Raw genomic sequence first — 20115 nt, forward strand, 5'->3', positions numbered from 1 at the left:
CAACATGGTACTATTCGTAGAGTACTCGCTGTCGATGATGACTCTTCTGCATTCCACAAAAGCCAGATTTTAGAGTTCGAGTCCAGTGCAGCCGTTGAAATATTAGCACCTAAGCTGCCTTACCTCTCACAGTCCACCGCGATCTCTTGCTCCCTTGTGGTTTTCTTGCCCCTGTTGAAGAGAAACCTGTCCAACCAACTCATGTACGCAAACCAAAAACAAGGCAATCACCTAAACAACATGAGGAATGTGATCATTCAGAACTGGAAGATGAGGATATCTGTTGGTTCAGAGAGGAACCTCTTCAAGAGCCCATAAAGGTCACTCGAGTCTATGAGATTCCCCAGCCAAAGACACACCCTAATGATCACGATCATACTGAAACTCATTTGCCTGGAGGAGACAACTTACATGAACATGACAACCTGCCTGGAGGAGACAACTTACATGAACATGACAACTTGATTGGAGCTGACAATTTAACCGGATGTGACAACTTACCTGAATGTGGAAATCCACTTGGATATGGAAGCCTAGAGGAGAGTGAAACCATGGTGGAACACTCAACCACTGACAATGAAAGCGAGAGTGATGCCAACTTACCCGATGGATCTACCTGTGATGGGCCAGTGGAAGAAGACAACTCAAATGATAATCAAGCAAACTCAAGTCAGTCAAATACTGAGAGTGAAGCCACAGCGACTGTAAGGCGCTCAGAGAGAACAAGAACCCAACCAGAACGACTGCAATATAGTCGGTTGGGAAATCCTCTCGTTTCCATTGCCCAGTCCCTGTTTCAAGGTCTAAGCCTGGCTTTTACCAGTGCCTTGACAGAACAAGATTCTGTGGTCATCCCCATGAAGGCTGGTTCCCCTGTCATTACCGTTTAGCTATCCCATGCAAAGGGACTTGCATGATTCTAAGAGGGGATAGTGTAACCCAGTGTTAAAAACGGGATTAAAAGTATAAATATTCATACTCTCACGATGGGAATAAATATTGATAAAAACAAAATTAATTATAATAAATACTGATAAAAAGCATGTAAACATAAGTTTAATATGTACATATGTATATGTGGTATATAGATGGTGTGGGGGCAGGACTTAGTCCTTTAGAGTGTGTTTGTCAGATCCACTGAGCGACCAATCATTGGCCGGTCTGACCCTCCCCCCAGTCTGTGCGCTGCTGAGACACCTGTGCGTGCCTTCGTGCGCCAGTAAGATACGCCAGAGACACAGACGGTGAAAGATCAGTTTACCCGTGCGGCGAAGAAGCTAGCTGGATAGTGAAAGTCCTTTTTTCGGCGAGAATAATAAGAGTGATACTGTATTCCAGAGGCCGTGAGCCAACGTGAGCACTGTGAAGCCCCGTGTAGCATTTGTTGCTTTGCATGGTCAGGTTTTTTCCTTTGCTTATTTGGATTGGATTGGTTTTGAGGACCTGAGAAGAATCGAGGATCCCTTTTCCAGTACTGGATGGCGAGCCCAGCCCAAAGAGCCGGATGAACTGGTAGATTGTAACCCGACTGGTTACAAACACACTGAGTGACTACTGAACATTGAAAGACTGAAATTGACTTTTAAAAAAAAGACACAAAAGACAATATATCCTTAGGTCGACCATTTGTGGGGTTTATTTTATTTTGTTTTCAAGAAGCGCGCTCTACTTTTGTTAAATGTGCACAACTTTAATAATTGCTAATAAATGCAATTGTGTTTTCTACACCTACTGTGTACAAGTCCTCTGTTGTCATACACCCTTGGCTCCTACGAATCTAGAACCTGTCTGATCTGGTCCATATTTCCCTTCTGTCCGCGTACTGTGGTTAAAGGTAACTATACTGCCCGCACTACATGCAAAGAAGGCAAGAAGTAGCACTAACAGGTCTAGTATTGCACTACCAGTGTTACAAGAGGTTTAAGTGGCAAAGCTGAGGTGATTTAGTAATGCGATTGTCTGAGCGTAGCAAACTTCATTTAAGAGCCACACATCAGGCATTCGTCTTTGTTTGCTAAGGAACAGACCATGGCTGCGGTATTGCGCTCTTTGGTCTCCTCCTTCACGCTCTTAGCCGATTGGCCCTCCTTCAGTTTCTCTTTGTTCAGGGTGAATTGAATAGGGTTGGCAGCAGGCTTTGTCCGCAGGTAGTACATGCCAGTTTTCAGGCCCTGTGGAGGGAGGAAAAAAAGGGAAGGTTTCAAACACTGTTTGGATATTTCTCCATTTCCACCTCAACCATGAATCAGTTGGTCTTAACTTACCAACTTCCAGCCATAGAAGTGCATGCTACTAAGTTTTCCATAGTTTGGCTCAGCAATGTGAATGTTAAGCGACTGGCTTTGGTCAATGTATGCACCACGATCTGCTGCCATCTTGAGGACCGTCTTCTGGGAGATTTCCCACACAGTTTTATACAGCTGCTTCAGATCATCTGGGATCTCATCAATGTTCTGAAAAGAAGAGGGACAAATTCACATTTTATTTGTTCTCCACAAGTGAAGTTGGGCTTAATTATAGGAACAATTAGAGCAGTGAAATGGAACAACTGAATAAGCCTTTTACCTGGATGGATCCATTATGAGCTATGAGCTGATTCTTCATATCCTCGTTCCACAGTCCTCTTTCTGTGAGGTCTTTCAGCAGGTGAGGATTCACAATCTATAGGACAGGTTGAAAACACACATAGTAGCCTTGCCTTTGCTGTGCACATGTCTTAACACACAGTCGGCAGATGCATTCAGCACTCACCTGAAACTCTCCTGAAAGCACCCTGCGGGTGTAGATGTTGCTGGTGTATGCCTCGATGGACTCATTATTACCCAGGATCTGGGCAGTGGATGCTGTGGGCATTGGGGACAAAAGCAGGCTATTCCTCACACCATGCCTGAGGATGGACAGGAGTAAGAACTATGGCCACCATTTATGGTTAACGTGAGCAGTAAATTGAAAACCAGGCATTCAGGAAAACTTACTTGGCAATCTTCTCCTTTAGTGCTTTCCAGTCACATAAATCTGTTGGAGTCTTATTCCACATTTCATACTGAAGGATCTGAAAAAACAAACGTGTTTGTTAGGTTTTGATCTCAAACTGCTAAAATGTATCCCAGGATGGTTTTGAGACACTCTGATATCTACTCACTCCTTTGCTGACAGGAGAGCCGGGGTAGGTTTCATAAGGGCCAAGCTCTGCTGCCAACTCACAACTGGCCTCCAGGGCAGCGTAGTACATGGTCTCAAAGATCTGAATGTTGAGCAACTGGGCCTCTGGGCTTTCAAACGGATAGCGCATGAGGATAAAAGCATCAGCCAGACCCTGCACACCAATTCCAATTGGCCTGTGACGCTTGTTAGACCTTTCAGCCTGAAAAGAGGGACAGAGAAGTTATGTTTACATAGAGCTTATGAAACCCAGCTGCATGGCTGCAACACCAGAAAGGAAGTCATACCTCAGGCACTGGGTAGTAGTTTATATCGATAATCTTGTTCAGGTTCTTGACAATGACTTTGGTAACAGATGCAAGTTTCTTGAAGTCATAGGTCTTTTCTGGTGTAACGTACATGTTGACGGCGATGGAAGCCAGGTTACACACTGCAACCTGAGTTAGGAGAACAAACCAAACTGAAAACAAGTTCTGACAGAATAATACACATAGTTGTCCCAAAAAGCTAAATTTGTTGTGACCAGTACATCTTTTACCCCTCACCTCATCTTTGCTCGTGTACTCTACGATCTCTGTGCACAGATTGCTGGATTTGATGGTGCCCAGGTTTTGCTGATTACTCTTTCTGTTGCAGGCATCCTTGTAAACCATGTATGGTGTACCAGTTTCTGTCTGCGACTCAATGATGGCGTACCACAGCTGCTGAGCCTTCACCACACGCTTAGCCCTGCCCTCCTTCTCATATCTGAAAACCAAGACCATCATTGGGACAGGTTAGCACTGGGGAAAAAAAAAAGCTGTTTGTTGAGAACAGAGTTTGTTGTGCTGATCTTACCGAGTGTAGAGCTCCTCAAACTCCTCCCCCCAGCATTCGTCCAATCCAGGACATTCACTGGGACACATCAGAGACCAGTCCTACAATCACAGCAGAAGGATAAGATTTGTTCACCATTTAGGAAAAAATAAAACCCTAAAGTCAACTCTGGCCAGCATGGAGTTCCCCCCAGTAATCACCTGATTGGTTTCCACTCGCTTCATAAAAAGGTCTGGGATCCACAAGGCGAAAAACAGGTCCCGCGCCCTCTGCTCTTCTTTACCCGTGTTCTTCTTCAACTCCAAAAACTCGAACACATCAGAATGCCACGGCTCGAGGTACATAGCGAACGCCCCAGGCCTCTAAAGTACACAAAAACCAAGCCATGCGATTAGCACCATTTTATTTACACTGTTGTTACACATCTTCCATAATTTATGGGAAAATCTCATCTTTACCTTGTTGCCACCCTGGTCAACATAACGTGCTGTGTTGTTGTACACACGAAGCATAGGAACCAGCCCGTTGGAAGTGCCATTAGTCTTTAAGAAACAAAACAAACACGCACCACTTTAAGTAAAAAACAAAACACATTTGTATAAATGAAAGCAACTCGTCAAAATTTTACTCACCCCAGCGATGTAGCTGCCTGTAGATCTGATGCAGCTAACTGCCACTCCAATACCTCCAGCTGATTTTGAGATGAGCGCGCACTGCTTCAGTGTGTCATAAATACCATCAATGCTGTCATCTATCATGGCTAGCAAGAAACAACTGCAGAAATCCAAACAAAGTATATTAGGTGGAAAAATCCCCACAGTATCAGAGAGTATCAGCACCCTCAATTATAAATTCTTTACCTGGACAGCTGGGGCCTGTTGGTGCCAGCGTTGAACAGTGTAGGAGAAGCGTGAGTGAACCACTTCTCTGACAGCAAGTTGTAGGTCTCAATGGCTGCATCAATGTCAACTTTATGAATCCCGACTGACACTCTCATTAGCATGTGCTGGGGTCGCTCGGCAACTACAGAGAAAGACATTAAATTGTTAGTCCCTGATGGCCTGCACCCATAAACATGCTTATCAATAAGTTGTAGGGAATTTAACTCTCACCTTTGCCATTAATCTTCAACAAATATGATCTCTCAAGAGTCTGTTAGAGAAAAAAGCACAAATTAGATTCATAATCATAGTGTATGCACAATAGGGGTCAGAGAATAAAAAAAAGGGGTGAATACTAGTGATGTGCGATACCACTGATTTCCTTTCCGATCCGATACCAAGTAAAATTCAGGGTGGTATCGGTGATACTGATCCGATACCCATACTCTGTACAAAAACTTAATCTTTCATTGCATTTCATAATACAATATATAATTGTATTATGTAATTGTAATAAGAACATAACCATATTGCTTCATAATGATTAGAGGACATCAGACAACTTGTTTTTATTGCTTAATAATGCAGAATAATCATATAGAAATAAAAAAAACTGACGTTGTGCGCTATTTGAGCATGTTACCTGCCTGCAGCACTAAAGGACTCTGCGAGAGACGTCTGTCTCGCCCTAGCAGCACCTGTCCCTGTCCTCCTCTTCAGTTCGCCTCAACATAAGCTTATCATATTCTGTGATGTGATTTACTCCGAGGTGTTTGACGACATCAGTGGTGTTGCCACAACAACGTGTCCACACAGGACTCTGTTTGCGCTCAGCCATTGTTGTGAGTGTGCACGCCAGGGGCGGCCACACATTTATACAGCCGTATTCGGCACATGACTATGAAAGGCGTAAGAGGAAGTAGTTCCTTCCAAATTAGACTCCGAATTGTATAGTTTCTTTCCACTGCGTTCATTTTAATGGAAAAACTACAAATTTACCCCAGAGTACTAAAATATCGATATTATAATATGAGAATCGATTCTAGAACATAAATTGCTGGTATCGGAAGAATTGATATTTCAGTATCGATCCGCACACCACTAGTCAATACTTCACAGTATCCCAATAATTTCGATATTTTATTAGATAATGAAAATAGTTTTTCCAAATTCTGTCATCTTTGCAACTTGTGGTGACTAAATGGTTGCCCAGAGCTTCTGAGGGTGTTGAACACCAATGACTGCTTGATAAGAGGCAACTTTCCTTCAATCACTCTCAGAGATTGTGGAAGGCTTGCAAATAATCCCTGTCTGATTTGTAAATACAGATAGATTGCCAACATGTTGCAATCAGTCTGAATGAATCTTTGTCAGTGAACACAATTCAAGGGGACTCGAGTCAACTGGCTGCCAGGTGGTTGTATTCTGGCACAAAATTTTTGGAACAGGTTTTTGAGCGTAAATGCAATAATGTGATTTTTTCCTCTATGTAAACAGCAACAGATATGTGATTTTTGACAATCTATAAGTTAATTCCTGTATTATCAGTAACAGATTGCTTATTATTGTCAGCTTCAGCCCATTTAGTACCAGACTGATGCCGGTTTATGGCAACATGTACGGCAGGTTTTAGTGACACCATTGGTTTAGCAACACCCCCCTCCCCTAGTAAATATATATATATATATATATATATATATATAAAATTATTTTTTTTTTTTTTTTGGGGGGGGGGGGGGGGGGGGGGTGGACAGATACTGACAAACTTTGACGACATATTTTGCAGCTGAAAAACCGGGATAAACCACAGTGTTGGTAAAATATTCTGCATAATGCAACATGTTAAACATTGCAAAAGTATCGTATTCTGGTAATATGTGTGTCTAATGGACAGGATGTTAAATGTAGGGTAAAATGAGAAATTACCTTAAACCCGAAGAAGTTGTAAGAGAAATCCCTGTCGTAAATGATTGACGAGTTGAGGCGCTGCAAAAAATTGAGGAAAATGTGTTAAAAAGCTTCACCAAACCTTAACTGTGAGGAGACGAACAAAGGATAAAATCAAACCCCACTTACAGCCTTGTTTTCAAGAACAATGTCCAGCGTCTCCTTGGAGATCATAGGAGAGTGACGTTTATTTAAAGGGTTGATATAGTTGTAGAGGTCTTCCATAACGTCTACACAAGCAAAGAGGAATGTCAGTTCAATATTAGTGCTGATTATTTAAGTCTTCCTAAAAAGCTAAGCAACTTCCTGTGTGCAGCATTATTAGTTACTACAAAAGATGTGCACCAGGGGGTGTTATAGTAGACTACAGGTGCTATGATTTCAATGTAAAGTCATACCTATAGATACATTTCATGAAATGCACAGAAATTCAGGAAGTTGGTGCAGAGCAGGGGTGTCAAACATAAGGCCTAGGGGCCAGAATCGGCCCAGAGAAGATTTTAATCTGGCCCACTGGATGGTAATGCATAGATTTTGACTTTTAATTATAATTTCAGAAGTTTTGCAGTGTTTCTTAATGATAAAGACTCTACTGCTATTCATACTACACCAAAGTAATTTTTTAAAAAGTTAATTAAATGACATAAAACTTTCCACTATAGGACTTTGTCCTTTGAACTACCAGAACTTTTTTGTGCGTGTCATTTTTTAGATTTATCATGTAGTTTCACTGGTCCAGTCTACTTAAGATCAAAGTGTCAGAGTATGGGAACCCACGCAAACACGGGGAGAACATGCAAACTCCACACAGAAAGATGTTGGAATTGAACTCAGGACCTTCTTGCTGTGCGGCAACAGTGCTGCCCCACCGTGCCACCAATTTCTAATCTCAATGAGATTTTTTACCTGGATAAATAAAGGACTAATGAAACTCACCACTGAATACTTTCTTGGTCTCTTTGTGCAGGTTAGATACAGCGATGCGTGCAGCCAGGACTGCATAGTCTGGGTGTTTGGTTGTGAGAGTGGCAGCAGTCTCTGCTGCCAGAGTGTCGAGCTCCACTGTGGTGACTCCACTGTACAAACCCTGGATCACCTTCATGGTAATCTGGGCCTGCGGAAACACAAGATATCAGCTTTTATATTAATTCATCACCTGACCTTTCTTTGTCTCTCTCTCTCTGTCTTTTTTTTTTGGGGGGGGGGGGGGTGTTAGCAACTTACAGGATCCACAAAGTCACAATTGAGTCCATAACAAAGCTTCTGGACCCGAGAAGTGATTTTATCAAAGGAAACTGCCTCAGGGCGTCCATCTGAAAACCAAACAAACAAAAATAACACAAATTTAATTCAGTAGTCTTCAAACTCCTTTGGTCGTTTATCTGAAGTAAAGTATCCTAGCTAGTTAATATAACTTAGTCTTAAACACACCGCATATCACCGTCTAATTGACTCTCCTGCTCAATTTATTCCCCCAGTTTACTCATTAGCTCAGATGAGGCTCCCAGTGATCAGCTGCCCAACCATTTAGTGTCAACAAAAGGCAACACCTCGCTGCTGCTGCGCGCCAAAAAAAACAGATGATAAAAACACGCCAAAAGCGCCCTCCCCACACACACATCTGTCACAGAGGGAAGCCTGTGGACATGGTGTAAAACAAATTTAAAATTTCAGCTGTCCTGCTTCTATTTTTACGGAGCCCCCCAGGGGACATGGGAGAAAAAAAAATTAGGGAGGAAAAAAAAAAAATTAGGGAGAAAAAAAAAAAAATTAAGACGGACTTTTGCGAGATCTCGCAAAAGTATTGCGAGATCTCGCAAAAGTATTGCGAGATCTCGCAAAAGTATTGCGAGATCTCGCAAAACTCCAACAATGGCGGCAGCTACTTAGTTGTAATATTACTCTTTCTGGGTCACAAAATACACTTTTAAGATATTTTGAGGCGTGAATGTAGTTGTGTAAACGTCAGATACCTGCTCGGTTTACAAGACATCACATATTTGCAAAAGAGCTCCGACGTTTTTGGAGATCTGACACCCACTAGCTCGAAGCTAACGGGCGGTCGAGACCTACTACAGCCGGGAGGAACACCGCTTTCCCGGCACATCGTGCCTCGACCTCCCGGTCGGCTTCGAGCTGGCGGCCACTAGCTCGAAGCTAACGGGAAGTCGAGACCTACTACAGCCGGGAGGAACACCGCTTTCCCGGCACATCGTGCCTCGACCTCCCGGTCGGCTTCGAGCTGGCGGCCTCCGAAGAATGCGGCTAAAACTTTTGCGAGATCTCGCAATACTTTTGCAAGCGCTCGCAATACTTATTGCGAGATCTCGCAATACTTTTGCGAGCGCTCGCAAAAAGTCCGTCTTAATTTTTTTTTTCCTCCCTAATTTTTTTTTTTCCTCCCTAATTTTTTTTTTCTCCCATGTCCCCTGGGGGGCTCCGTATATTTTGAATACAAATGTTACATATGTAAATAAAGAAGACCAAAACAACATAAGAAGCCGGGGGAAAATTAGCAACCGGTTCTGTCCGCTTCTTCTGCCCTTTCATAACTCGGGAGTCTTTGTTTGGCGTTTCGACGGAAACACCACACAAAGAAACAAAAGCACCTTTAACGTGTATTTAACACACATGCACACAAAATGTGCAATGTTTCGTTGTGCTATTAATATTTACTGCAACGTAAATACATTTCAAGGCTTCCCCCTCCCACGACTGTACCAAAGCCGGTGACCGGGTTTGCATCAGCCTCTTTGATAATGGAAGTATTAAAGTTAGCTACAGTACCTCGTTTGATAACATGCATGATGACAAATGAAGCGGCGGGTCTCCTCAGAAAGCAGGTGCTGTTGGTATCTTCTCAGCTGGATGCTGGAAACGAGCTAAAGAAACTGTGGCGCAAAGTAGCTAACAACAAGCTTATAAACCCTGTGAGAACAATCAAGCATCACAGCAGAATCTCAAACTGAGCGCGCCAAAGAGCCCGAAGTCAGTTACACCAAAGTGTGTCAGTCGCTCAGCCAATCACACGAGACTAATAGACTTCTAAACCAATCACGTTCGTCCTTTTACGTTTTCCGGTGACCTCTTTCCGGACCAAAAATCTGGCGGGATGCAACAGTAGAACATGCAATTATGTTTCTACAACAGGACTGGCTCGTCCGTGCAGTTTGGCGACGTGTTTATAAACGTCTTGAAAACCAGAAACAAGTTGTAACACCGAATTTCATATTTATATGTGCCACAAGCATAGCTCTAGGAAATCTACATCTGCCTTTCATAGTCATATGCGGAATACGGCTGTATAAATGTGTGGCCGCCCCTGGCGTGCACACTCACAACAATGGCTGAGCGCAAACAGACTCCTGTGTGGACAAGTTGTTGTGGCAACACCACTGACGTCGTCAAACACCTCGGAGTAAATCACATCACAGAATATGATAAGCTTATGTTGAGGCGAACTGAAGAGGACGACAGGGACAGGTGCTGCTAGGGCGACACAGACGTCTCTCGCAGAGTCCTTTAGTGCTGCAGGCAGGCAACATGCTCAAATAGCGCACAACGTCAGTTTTTTTTTTAATTTCTATATGATTATTCTGCATTATTAAGCAATAAAAACAAGTTGTCTGATGTCCTCTAATCATTATGAAGCAATATGGTTATGTTCTTATTACAATTACATAATACAATTATATATTGTATTATGAAATGCAATGAAAGATTAAGTTTTTGTACAGAGTATGGGTATCGGATCAGTATCGCCGATACCACCCTGAATTTTACTTGGTATCGGATCGGAAAGGAAATCAGTGGTATCGCACATCACTAGTATTGACACGATTTTAAATGAGTTTGTCAGAGGGACAGCTCAGGTTCAACTTTTTGGAGAGGCAAGGTTGAGGTGGTTTGCACATGTGCAGTGGACGGATGTTGAAGATGGACCTACCATTCAAGAGAAGAGAAAGACCACATAGAAGATTCATGAATGTAGTGAAGGAGTACGTGCAGAGAATTGTGTGTGACAGAGGAGTATTTGTATATATGCATCCATGCAGGGGGGCTGGAGCCAGCTGTCTCAGGGCGAGAAGCAGGGTACAACTATGGGCAATTTATAGTTTCCAATTAACCTATCCACCACTAACTGCATGTCTTTGGACTGTGCATATTTTTTATACATTTACTTGGGTAGCTTTGTTCTATTAATTTTGATTTCTATTTTTTAATTATCTTTTTTTTAAACAATTGTATTACATTTATTTTGTCATATCATATTTCAGTATTTAGTACCCGTTTTATTTCAGTAAGCTATATACTAGTCTACTAATTTAAGCAGGTCTGTTATATGTTGCGTTGAACGGAATTTTTAACTGCTGTAAAAACTTGTGGGATTATCTGTTCTTATCTTATTTAATCTTTGCTTATCTTATCTAATCTTCAGAGCAAATTGCTACACAATTATAGCGTTAAAATACAGGGCGCCGTCCAAAAAACACCGTGTAGATGTGGGGAAAATTTTTACGGTGACGACCTGAGACTTTCAAACATTAACTATGACTTCAAGAGGGAACAACAAAAGGCTAAGCTAAAAATTCTGAACATGTCCCGCCCTTTATTTTGAAGGAAGAAAAACATCCAAGACCGGATGTGCCCGGTTTTTCGCTAATGCTAATGTACCCGGAACGATAAAGCAGCACTCCGAAGATGGCCGGGGTGTTTGAGGTGGAGGTTGATGGTGTTGAGCACGATCATGGACTGGAGCATCACGATGAACCGAACCAGGTGAGAATAACGGACCGTTCTGAGGTATTGTGACAATAAAACGGATTTATGATGTGGTGTATTACTTGCTGCTAACCCAACTGCTACTCCTGGGCTTAGACTCCGGTAAGTAGCTAGCTGCTTGTTAACTGCTTGTTAGCCATATTTTACTGAGCAGAGGTGTGTGTATAAAATGCTCTGTTCTGTTCACTGGTCAAAGCGACAGTGCAAGCGTAAAAGGACTCTTTTTCCAACTGCCAAGCTAATTATTGTTAGTTACTTTCATGTGACTAAAGTAGCACCAAAGTTTACTTATTTTTATAAAAAAATACTGTATTTCATACGAGATTTGTGCACTCGCGATTGTTTGATCTGAGCTGTGAGATATGTGACCGTCTGAATTAATAACCCTACAAATAAAGCTGATGTGGCTGTTGGGGTCAAAGGTCACCAAATGCATTAGCCGCGACAAGTCAGACAGAAGAAAAGACTACATCACTTCCTGTGGGATTTCAACATTCTGGTCAAACCTAATCGAGCTAGATGCTAAACTAAATAAGGTCACGGTGTAAACCGAGTCCGTGATAAAAGCTCTCAAAGTCTGAGATGTGAAGAGCAGGTGGTAGGAGGCAGAACATTTACTGTGATGCAAAAGTGGCATCACAACCTGAAATAAATCCCAAAGAGGTCTTTATATCCGTCACTGATGAGTTCACTCTATCTATCTATCTTTCAGTAGGAACTTTAATATGGCACACTGACCTATTTTTGTATTACATCTTAGTATGTGCAGTGAAAAACAACACGTAGATGAGCTAATCTGTTAAGTGAGTAAAATGCAATGACGCTAATGATTGGCAGGTATACCTAAAATGTGTTGTTTTCATGGTAACAAGGTATAAAAGGTAAAAACTGATTTTTTTTTTTTTTTTTACAAGGAACATCGTACTATATGGATGTGAGCCCTTAAATGTGTATTTGTGTCTGTTATTCATATACCATATTTAGCAGATGATAAATAGAGGAGTCATCAACAGTTCTTTGTTTTGAATACAGGGATAGTAGCTTAACAAGCTCAACAACATGGGAGGGACTACCGGTTAATCATGCCAGTGTTCTTGTTGTTTAAATATAGATATTTCAGGATGCAATTGCCTTATATCTTGCTGCTCAACCAAACCTAAATGTTTCAGTCCCATTACAGTTTTTTATTTTTTTTATTTTTTATTTTTAGCTGCTCTGTAATTAGTATGCAGCGTAAGATCTTGGGGTTTGGAGCCAACTGTGTAAAAGGTGAAGCAAATGCTGCAGTTTGGTGGGATTGACTTGTTTTATAGGAGTTTTAAAACGATTCTGTGATCAGTGTGCACACTATCATATGTCCCAATTTAAAAAAAGAAGGATGTAATATCATGCAAGCTTTTAGTTTGATAATTTGTTACTTATTTTTCTCTCTCTTTCTTTAGTATGATTTGTCCAAGCTTTCACCAGAAGAGAAGTGGAGGTTAGTGTCTTTGCCATGCATGTATACATTTTCCTAATATGATTCTGGATTCTTTGGCCATTATTATTATTATTATTATTATTATTATTATTATTATTATTATTATTATTATTATTATATTTTAAGGGATTGAAAAATCAGATATTGATTGCAAATATTTTTACCCATATCTCCAAAAGTTGATTCTGTTCATCTGGACGTAGCGTTTCGTGGGAGAAACGTTTCGTCACTCATCCGAGTGACTTCTTCTTTTATCCATACAATGTCTTATAGTTGTGTTGAAAAGAGAAGCAGCATAATGTAATAATGCTGCTTGACTCAGCATGACTATCTGGTTAGCCGTGATGCATACACTGCTACAGACAGTGCTGAGACTGTTGTACACAGTGCAGTCAGAGGTGTAATTTATCTTTTGAACAAACTATCAGGACACCATTTCTAAATTACTCATCCCTCTTTTTTTGGATATCTTTTGCACTCTTTAAAAAAAAAAAAAGATATTGGACATTATACTCTCATCCATCTGCTGACCCATATCAAGGGGTTGACTAATCTGTATAACAAAATGTTTTTTACTTGAAGATGTAGAGTTGATCTTGGAACAGCTTTTACGCATTAATTCAAGTTTTGTTTAAGGCATCACAGTCTAATCAGGCTTGCCAGTTGCTGAATTAAGTTTGTGTTTTTCCACAGGATGGAGCATGCAAGAATGCATGCCAAACACAAAGGCCATGAGGCCATGCACGCAGAGATGGTGCTGATCCTCATTGTTACCCTGGTTGTCGCCCAGCTAGTCCTCGTGCAGTGGAAACAGAGGCATCCAAAGTCATACAATGTAAGGCACAAAAGAAACACTGATAATTTGGCAATTGTTCAGTTTGAATTAACACAGTTGTGTGTGTGTGTGTGTGTGTGTGTGTGTGTGTGTGTGTGTGTGTGTGTGTGTGTGTGTGTGAGAGAGAGAGAGAGAGAGAATGGGAAGTGAAAGTGTACAGTAAATGCTGTGGTTTTTATGGTTTCTTAGTTGTCATACATAATTCCAGTTAAACCTGTTTTCTCAAAGAGAGATCCTGTAATTTCTTATTTTCTTCCACATCATCAAAAATTTGAAGTTATATGTTTTTGTGTTTGCACTGTCTGATGGTAGTCAGGACTGCATGAATATTCTAACGCACACACTTTGCTGTCTTGTAGTTGGTGACTTTGTTCCAGATGTGGGTAGTTCCTCTCTACTTTACTACCAAACTTCACTGGTGGAGGTTCCTGACCACGTGGTTTATCTTCTCTGTAATCACAGCGTACATTTCCTTCCGTGCTACCCGTAAGCCACTGGCCTGCACCACACCGAGGTTAAGCCATTGTTTACACTCACACGTTCCTGTAAATATACCCATTCCTCTCTCTGTGTGGGAACAGAATTGTCAGGAAAATTTCCTGATATATTCTGATTCAACTTTTTTGTTTGTGTAGGTTGGTGTACAAGTGGTTCCTCCTCCTGTATAAAATCAGCTATGCCACGGGAATAGTTGGCTACACTGTCGTCATGTTTACACTTTTTGGTATTAACCTAATATTCAGGTATGTATTGCACATTAGTTCAATTTTTTAAAAATGTCAGTGAATGTCAATCTACTGCAATTAAAACCCTTCAATTGGGAGACTATAGAAATATTTTTTCAGTGAAACACATTCTGAGGTTCTGTGATAGGTTGGATGCATCCTCTAGCACTTGGCTGCCACTAGATGGCGCTGTTTTCCATATTACGAGTTCTTTCCTCCTTCGTACTTGTCCATCTATGTGATTTGGTTTTTTGCTAATTTATGAAGTAAAGTACTTGATGTTGCACACACTGCGATTAAATTTTTTTTCCAGCGTAACTGAGAGCTGAGAGTATTACAAGGAGAAGCTTTAGTGAAAAGTATCTGTTTACTTGACTGACTACTTTGATGATGATTTTACCATTCAAAATCTCTCTTTCATTAAACCTGCCTTTTTTAACAGGCCTCACGTGTGCAGTGGGGGAAATAATTATTTGAGCCCTTCCTGAGTTTGTTCATTTTTTTGTAATTGAGACTGAATGAGCACCAAAAACCATTAAAACACACATTACAAAAGTTATACATTGATTTGTCCTTGAGTGCAATAAGTATTTGGTCCTGTACCACGCAGGCAGAATTCTGGCTCCCACAGATTGACACTGTGCCCATGTTCCACACAGATTAGTCAATCAATTACAGACACTGACTTACTATCTGGAGGCTTCACCTTCATGCTTTGCATGAGGATCAAATACTCATTTCACTCAGTGACAGACTCAGTGGCTGAGGCCAGTTTACTTTTAAGGTAGTGCATTTTTGTTTTTGGTTTATACTCTGTCCTCTCCATTAAAATAAAAATACTACCATAAGAATTAGTGACTGTTCATTTCTTTGTGAGCAACTTAAACCGGGGATCAAATAATTATTCCCGACACTTTATGTATAAAAAGGTGAATTACAACTGTCAGTTGATTCGTTTTATAGTACAGTGCTTTCATAAAATGTAATTTTCAGTTTGAAAACGTCATATTTTGTCTGCTCTGTTTCACTGTTATCACTGTTTATGGTTTGATGTTCTGGGATCATCATAAAAGGATAGATTTCTAACAATTTTTAATTTTAGCTTGGTGAAATATAGTGATTTATTTATTTATTTTTAAACAGAGGGGAAAAAAGCCACAGTAAAACAGAAAATTGAAATTTTATAGTCTAGTCTTTCATGCAAAATGTAAAGCATTTGCCCGTCTTATGGAGCAAACTGAACTTCAGGTTGAATAACAACATTATCAGTCAGATGATTTCAGTACTGTGTTCTCTGTCCAGGATAAGTCCAGAGGATGCCATGGACTTTGGTGTTTCACTTCTCTTCTATGGACTGTACTACGGGGTCCTGGGAAGGGACTTTGCAGAGATGTGTGCGGACTTCATGGCTTCAACCATTGGGGTAAATGCGCAAATTTAAAACTGTATATTTTCTCCTGGCTGTAACCTAAAATTTAATGTAGCTTTTCCCTCCCGCAGTATTACAGTGCATCTGGCATGCCAACCAAACACCTCTCAGACAACATCTGTGCTGTGTGCGGTCAGCCCATCCTTGTCGATGTCAGTGAGGAAGGGATCATTGAGAACACATATCGATTATCTTGCAACCATGTGTATCCTTCCTGTGACATTTACTGACACATTTTCGTGCCTTTAATGGTTACCGCTGAAAGAGAAGTTCAGGTGCGTGATGGAGAATTCTGTTGGTATAAAAGGTATGTCGTGGGTTGGCATGGAACTACACTGTGTACTCAAATTAACAGCTTAAAGAGGAATTGCCAGGGTTTACCTGACCTTTATGCCAGACTGTTGATGTCTCTGTTACTTCCCCAAGGATCTGTTGTGTGTTGTAAATGATACACAGTGCCATTTCACGATTTTTGTTTTGTTTGTTTGTTTTGGATCAAGTTTGACACGTTCCTTGATGTATTCTTTATAGGAAATCAACTTTCTATTTAAAATGCTGTTTAAAATTTACCTCTATCTTATTTCCTTACAAAAAGATGTGATCAAAAATGCATTATCCACACCTGAAGATTATTCTTTTATTACACATAAAAGCAACACCAGGTTTAGATAAAAAAAACAAAAAAACAAAAAACACATATTTGCAAAGTGAAATGTAATTATTAATTAATAGTGCAGTACAAGTGTCTCGCCCTACAGTGCAGTGCTATCTGTAGTTAAACTAGCGCAGGAAATTATCCTTTGTCCTTAAATTGTACTATTGTTTTGTATAAAATTTAGTATCAGATGAATGTTGTCCTTTTGACTGGTATTAGAGCATTAATGTTGGATGAATGTTCAAAGATCTCCGAGTATTAAGTATTTGAGCCTTAACTCCAAATCCAGGTTCCATGAATTCTGCATAAGAGGATGGTGTATCGTCGGGAAGAAGCAGATGTGTCCGTACTGCAAAGAGAAGGTGGATCTGAAGAGGATGTTCAGTAACCCGTATCCTTTTTATTCTGGGATTTTGTCTGCATTAGTTACATTTTTTTTAAACTAAATATTGAATGATTCCTGAATTAGTTGTAATTTCAAAGATTCTAATGAAATAATAACTTTCTGCATAAAAATGCTGACAAAAACAGACCCTGTGAAGATTTTGAATTTACTTTTAAGTCCAAAACTAAGTATGACAGATGAGATCTGACAAAGCACTGAAACCTAATTATGCCAAGTCACAGCGCGCGCGCGCGTGCGTGTGCGTGTGTGTGTGTGTGTGTTTTCCAGACTGCTAAGTACAGGCTATTTCAAACAAACAAAAGCAAAGCATAAATTGTATACGAGGTTCCTGTTCCTTTTTGTGGGTTGGAAAAACACTTTATATAACTGACAAATACATGTTATATATAATTAATGATTTCTCAGGAGCTAATGAAGATTTCTGCTTCCTTGCGTTATCACTGTGGTTACATGTTGACCTCTTGTTCTCCATTTATTTATCATTTCTGATTGTTGTCAAGGGTTATTTCCTTAACCATTTCTATTCTAGCTGGGAAAGACCGCACGTCATGTACGGACAACTTTTAGACTGGCTTCGGTACTTGGTGGCCTGGCAACCTGTTATTATTGGATTTGTGCAAGGTATCAACTACGTCCTGGGTCTGGAGTAGCCGGCAAAAACCGGCAGAAACGGACACGCATACCATGTGGAGAAGATTATGCACTGGCTCAAAAAGACTGAGGGCCTAACATTGAACTAAAACACCAGTTTAAAAAAAAAAAAAAAGTGTCTATACTTTTTGTACATATTTATAGGCACATATCTGTATTTGCAGTTTATTTGAATTTTCTTAGTAACCTAAAATTGGATGTGTGTCTCATTTTCCCAGGATTTGATTGGTCTGTATCTCATGGCCTAGTAAAGCGGTTTTTGAAATCATTAGAGGGTTTTTTTTTTTTACTAATTTATGTCTTAAGTGTTAAAAGGTTAAAGGATCATACTGGAATGTGTCATCCTTGTGTCTGATGGTTATCAAACATGAGTAATAAGTATTTCCTCTGGACTCCTAAATATATGAACACTATATCCACAGACATTAGTTTCGCATCTGCTTTAGTTGCAATTCCTGCTTCACATCGGTCACGTATTTTGACCACAAGTGGCACCAGTTTCATAAGGGCCTGTCATATGCCTCGTGGAGCCAAGTTGTAATCATATGTCAGAAAGTACTACTCATATTGGTAAGAACGGTACCTCCTACATTTACGATGGAAATTCTAGTGTTACTGGAATCCATGATGTCCTCTTTTAGGGAAACACCAATCTTTAGCCAAGTAGTAACAGAGTCATTTTGGTTTGACCTTTATCCAGTGTCTCAGCATATGTGAGTGCTAAGTTAAATTCCCTTGCATTGTCTTGGTGTAGCAGAGATGATGATAAGGGAGGCAAATTTAAGTCAAAACTGTGTGTGGAGAGAAATAAACAATTCAAAGTTATAATGTAACTGAACTAAAATCCATCAAAAGTATTCAAATTAAATTTAAGATGAAAAATATCCCAGAATGATCCTTTAACCGGTGAGCATGCAGATGGGGACGGTCTTATTTTCACGTGGTATGTGCATTATCTTCCATCCTGAAATTTCTGGAAGAGAATGGTTGGTAATCTTTTTGTGGGTACCTGTCAGACTAAATGCATAAAGCAGTTGTTTTAGGGCCCATTTGTGCACCTCACCACCAGCTTAAATGATAAAAGGACTGGGTGTAACCAGACCAAAATATGATCATTTTGTTTTGATCCAGACCGATTAATAAATGTCACTTCGATCATGTGTGTTTTGTCCATATGTCTGCGAGGTAGCATTCACAACCCTCCATAATGTCACAAAGAATTAGTCAGCACATCTCATTTGTACTGTGTGGGTGAAAAGGGAAGTTGAGTTAAGTGCGTGTGTGTGCCCGCATACATATATATACAGTAATCTGAAACACTGGTCAGCAGCAAAAGACTCGAGGAATCGATATGAAGCTCTCATCTGCTGTGAAAGGTAAGGACTTATTATGATACCAAAGTTTGTTTTTCTTTGCATTATATTCGCTGGTGAACGCTTTGTCTCTCTAACAGTTCTGGGATCTCTGTGTCTGCTGCTCGTAGATGGATTTCCAGGTACAAAATAGTTATGTAATAGAAAAAAGTTTTGTTTTTTTTTGTGTAGTAAGATTTTTAACCTTAGAATGTTTTGCAGTTTCTGAAGATGAATCTCCAGAGATAATTGGACCAGGGTTTGTCCAAATAAAAACTCATCCAGGTAACGCATCAAGCCTCTTTTGATGGGACAGGCTGTGTAGTTGTGAAACCTTTCTTCGATGTATGGATGTGTTCTGCCTCCTAGGTGCACCGCTGGTGCTTCACTGTGATGCGTTTGTAAACTGTGAGGACGATATGACTCTAATCTACTGGCTTGTCAATGACACCTTCCCCGAAGACGCCCCCAGCAGCGACAGGATAAGAGAATCTAATGAGTGAGTATCTTTGTTACAATTACAGTGGAAGTGTACATTAAATTAAAACAATTAAAACAGTCTGTAGCTGGGCTGTAATGGCTGTGTTTTCATTAGATCCACTCTAGAGGAGGGTGCAATCCTTCAGAGGAGTTTGCTGTTGAAGAACATCACATCCGAGGACCTCAAATCCACCTTCACGTGCGTTGTGACAAATGCTGTGGGAGTGGCCCAAAAACACATTAAATTAATATCAACACGTGAATGACTGAAGATAGTAAATGACAACTGTGTAAAAGATCTTGATTTTCTGTCCTCTGCCTTGTGATATAAGTCATGTCTGTCAAGAGTCAACATTGCATGTCAGCATTTTCATGTAATACTTTTGTTTGGCAACTTGTGGATGAACTCTGCTGAAGAGCTGGGGCCTGTTCTTCGTACCGCGCTAAGTGAGTTAGCTGGATTTGATTGTTGACGATTTCGCGTGATCCTGGATCGTTCGGTTCCCCGAAGCCC

General features: G+C 40.5%; 3 protein-coding genes across 3 annotated transcripts; 2 read left to right on the forward strand and 1 right to left on the reverse strand.

Annotated features, from left to right (window-relative positions):
• Positions 1–1221: 1221 nt before the first annotated feature.
• LOC146624018 (ribonucleoside-diphosphate reductase large subunit-like) lies at positions 1222–9612 on the reverse strand. Its single transcript, XM_085364873.1, has 19 exons — positions 9528–9612; positions 8031–8119; positions 7743–7920; positions 6936–7036; positions 6786–6845; positions 5091–5130; positions 4839–5001; positions 4611–4752; positions 4437–4520; positions 4179–4340; positions 4000–4079; positions 3708–3909; positions 3450–3599; positions 3143–3364; positions 2976–3052; positions 2752–2887; positions 2566–2661; positions 2265–2453; positions 1222–2171 (listed from the first exon to the last, which is right to left on the reverse strand). The coding sequence occupies exons 1-19, from the start codon at positions 9610–9612 to the stop codon at positions 1980–1982; spliced, it is 2448 nt and encodes an 815-aa protein (XP_085220999.1). The 3' UTR covers positions 1222–1979.
• Positions 9613–11486: 1874 nt separating this feature from the next.
• On the forward strand, positions 11487–18919 carry rnf121 (ring finger protein 121). The gene is made up of 9 exons (XM_085363607.1): positions 11487–11585; positions 13031–13068; positions 13762–13903; positions 14263–14417; positions 14539–14646; positions 15931–16051; positions 16129–16262; positions 17002–17103; positions 17648–18919. Exons 1-9 carry the CDS (start codon positions 11508–11510, stop codon positions 17766–17768), a joined length of 999 nt encoding a protein of 332 aa, XP_085219733.1. The 5' UTR covers positions 11487–11507; the 3' UTR covers positions 17769–18919.
• A 198-nt stretch (positions 18920–19117) lies between these two features.
• LOC146624020 (interleukin-1 receptor accessory protein-like) lies at positions 19118–19867 on the forward strand. Its single transcript, XM_085363608.1, has 5 exons — positions 19118–19145; positions 19223–19264; positions 19344–19406; positions 19491–19620; positions 19717–19867. Exons 1-5 carry the CDS (start codon positions 19121–19123, stop codon positions 19865–19867), a joined length of 411 nt encoding a protein of 136 aa, XP_085219734.1. The 5' UTR covers positions 19118–19120.
• Positions 19868–20115: the final 248 nt, after the last annotated feature.

This window comes from Diplotaxodon limnothrissa, linkage group LG10 (genome assembly GCF_057381915.1).
Source record: "Diplotaxodon limnothrissa isolate DT_005_m linkage group LG10, D_limnothrissa_male_GT1.1, whole genome shotgun sequence".
In the NCBI taxonomy this organism is placed as follows: Eukaryota; Metazoa; Chordata; class Actinopteri; order Cichliformes; family Cichlidae; genus Diplotaxodon; species Diplotaxodon limnothrissa.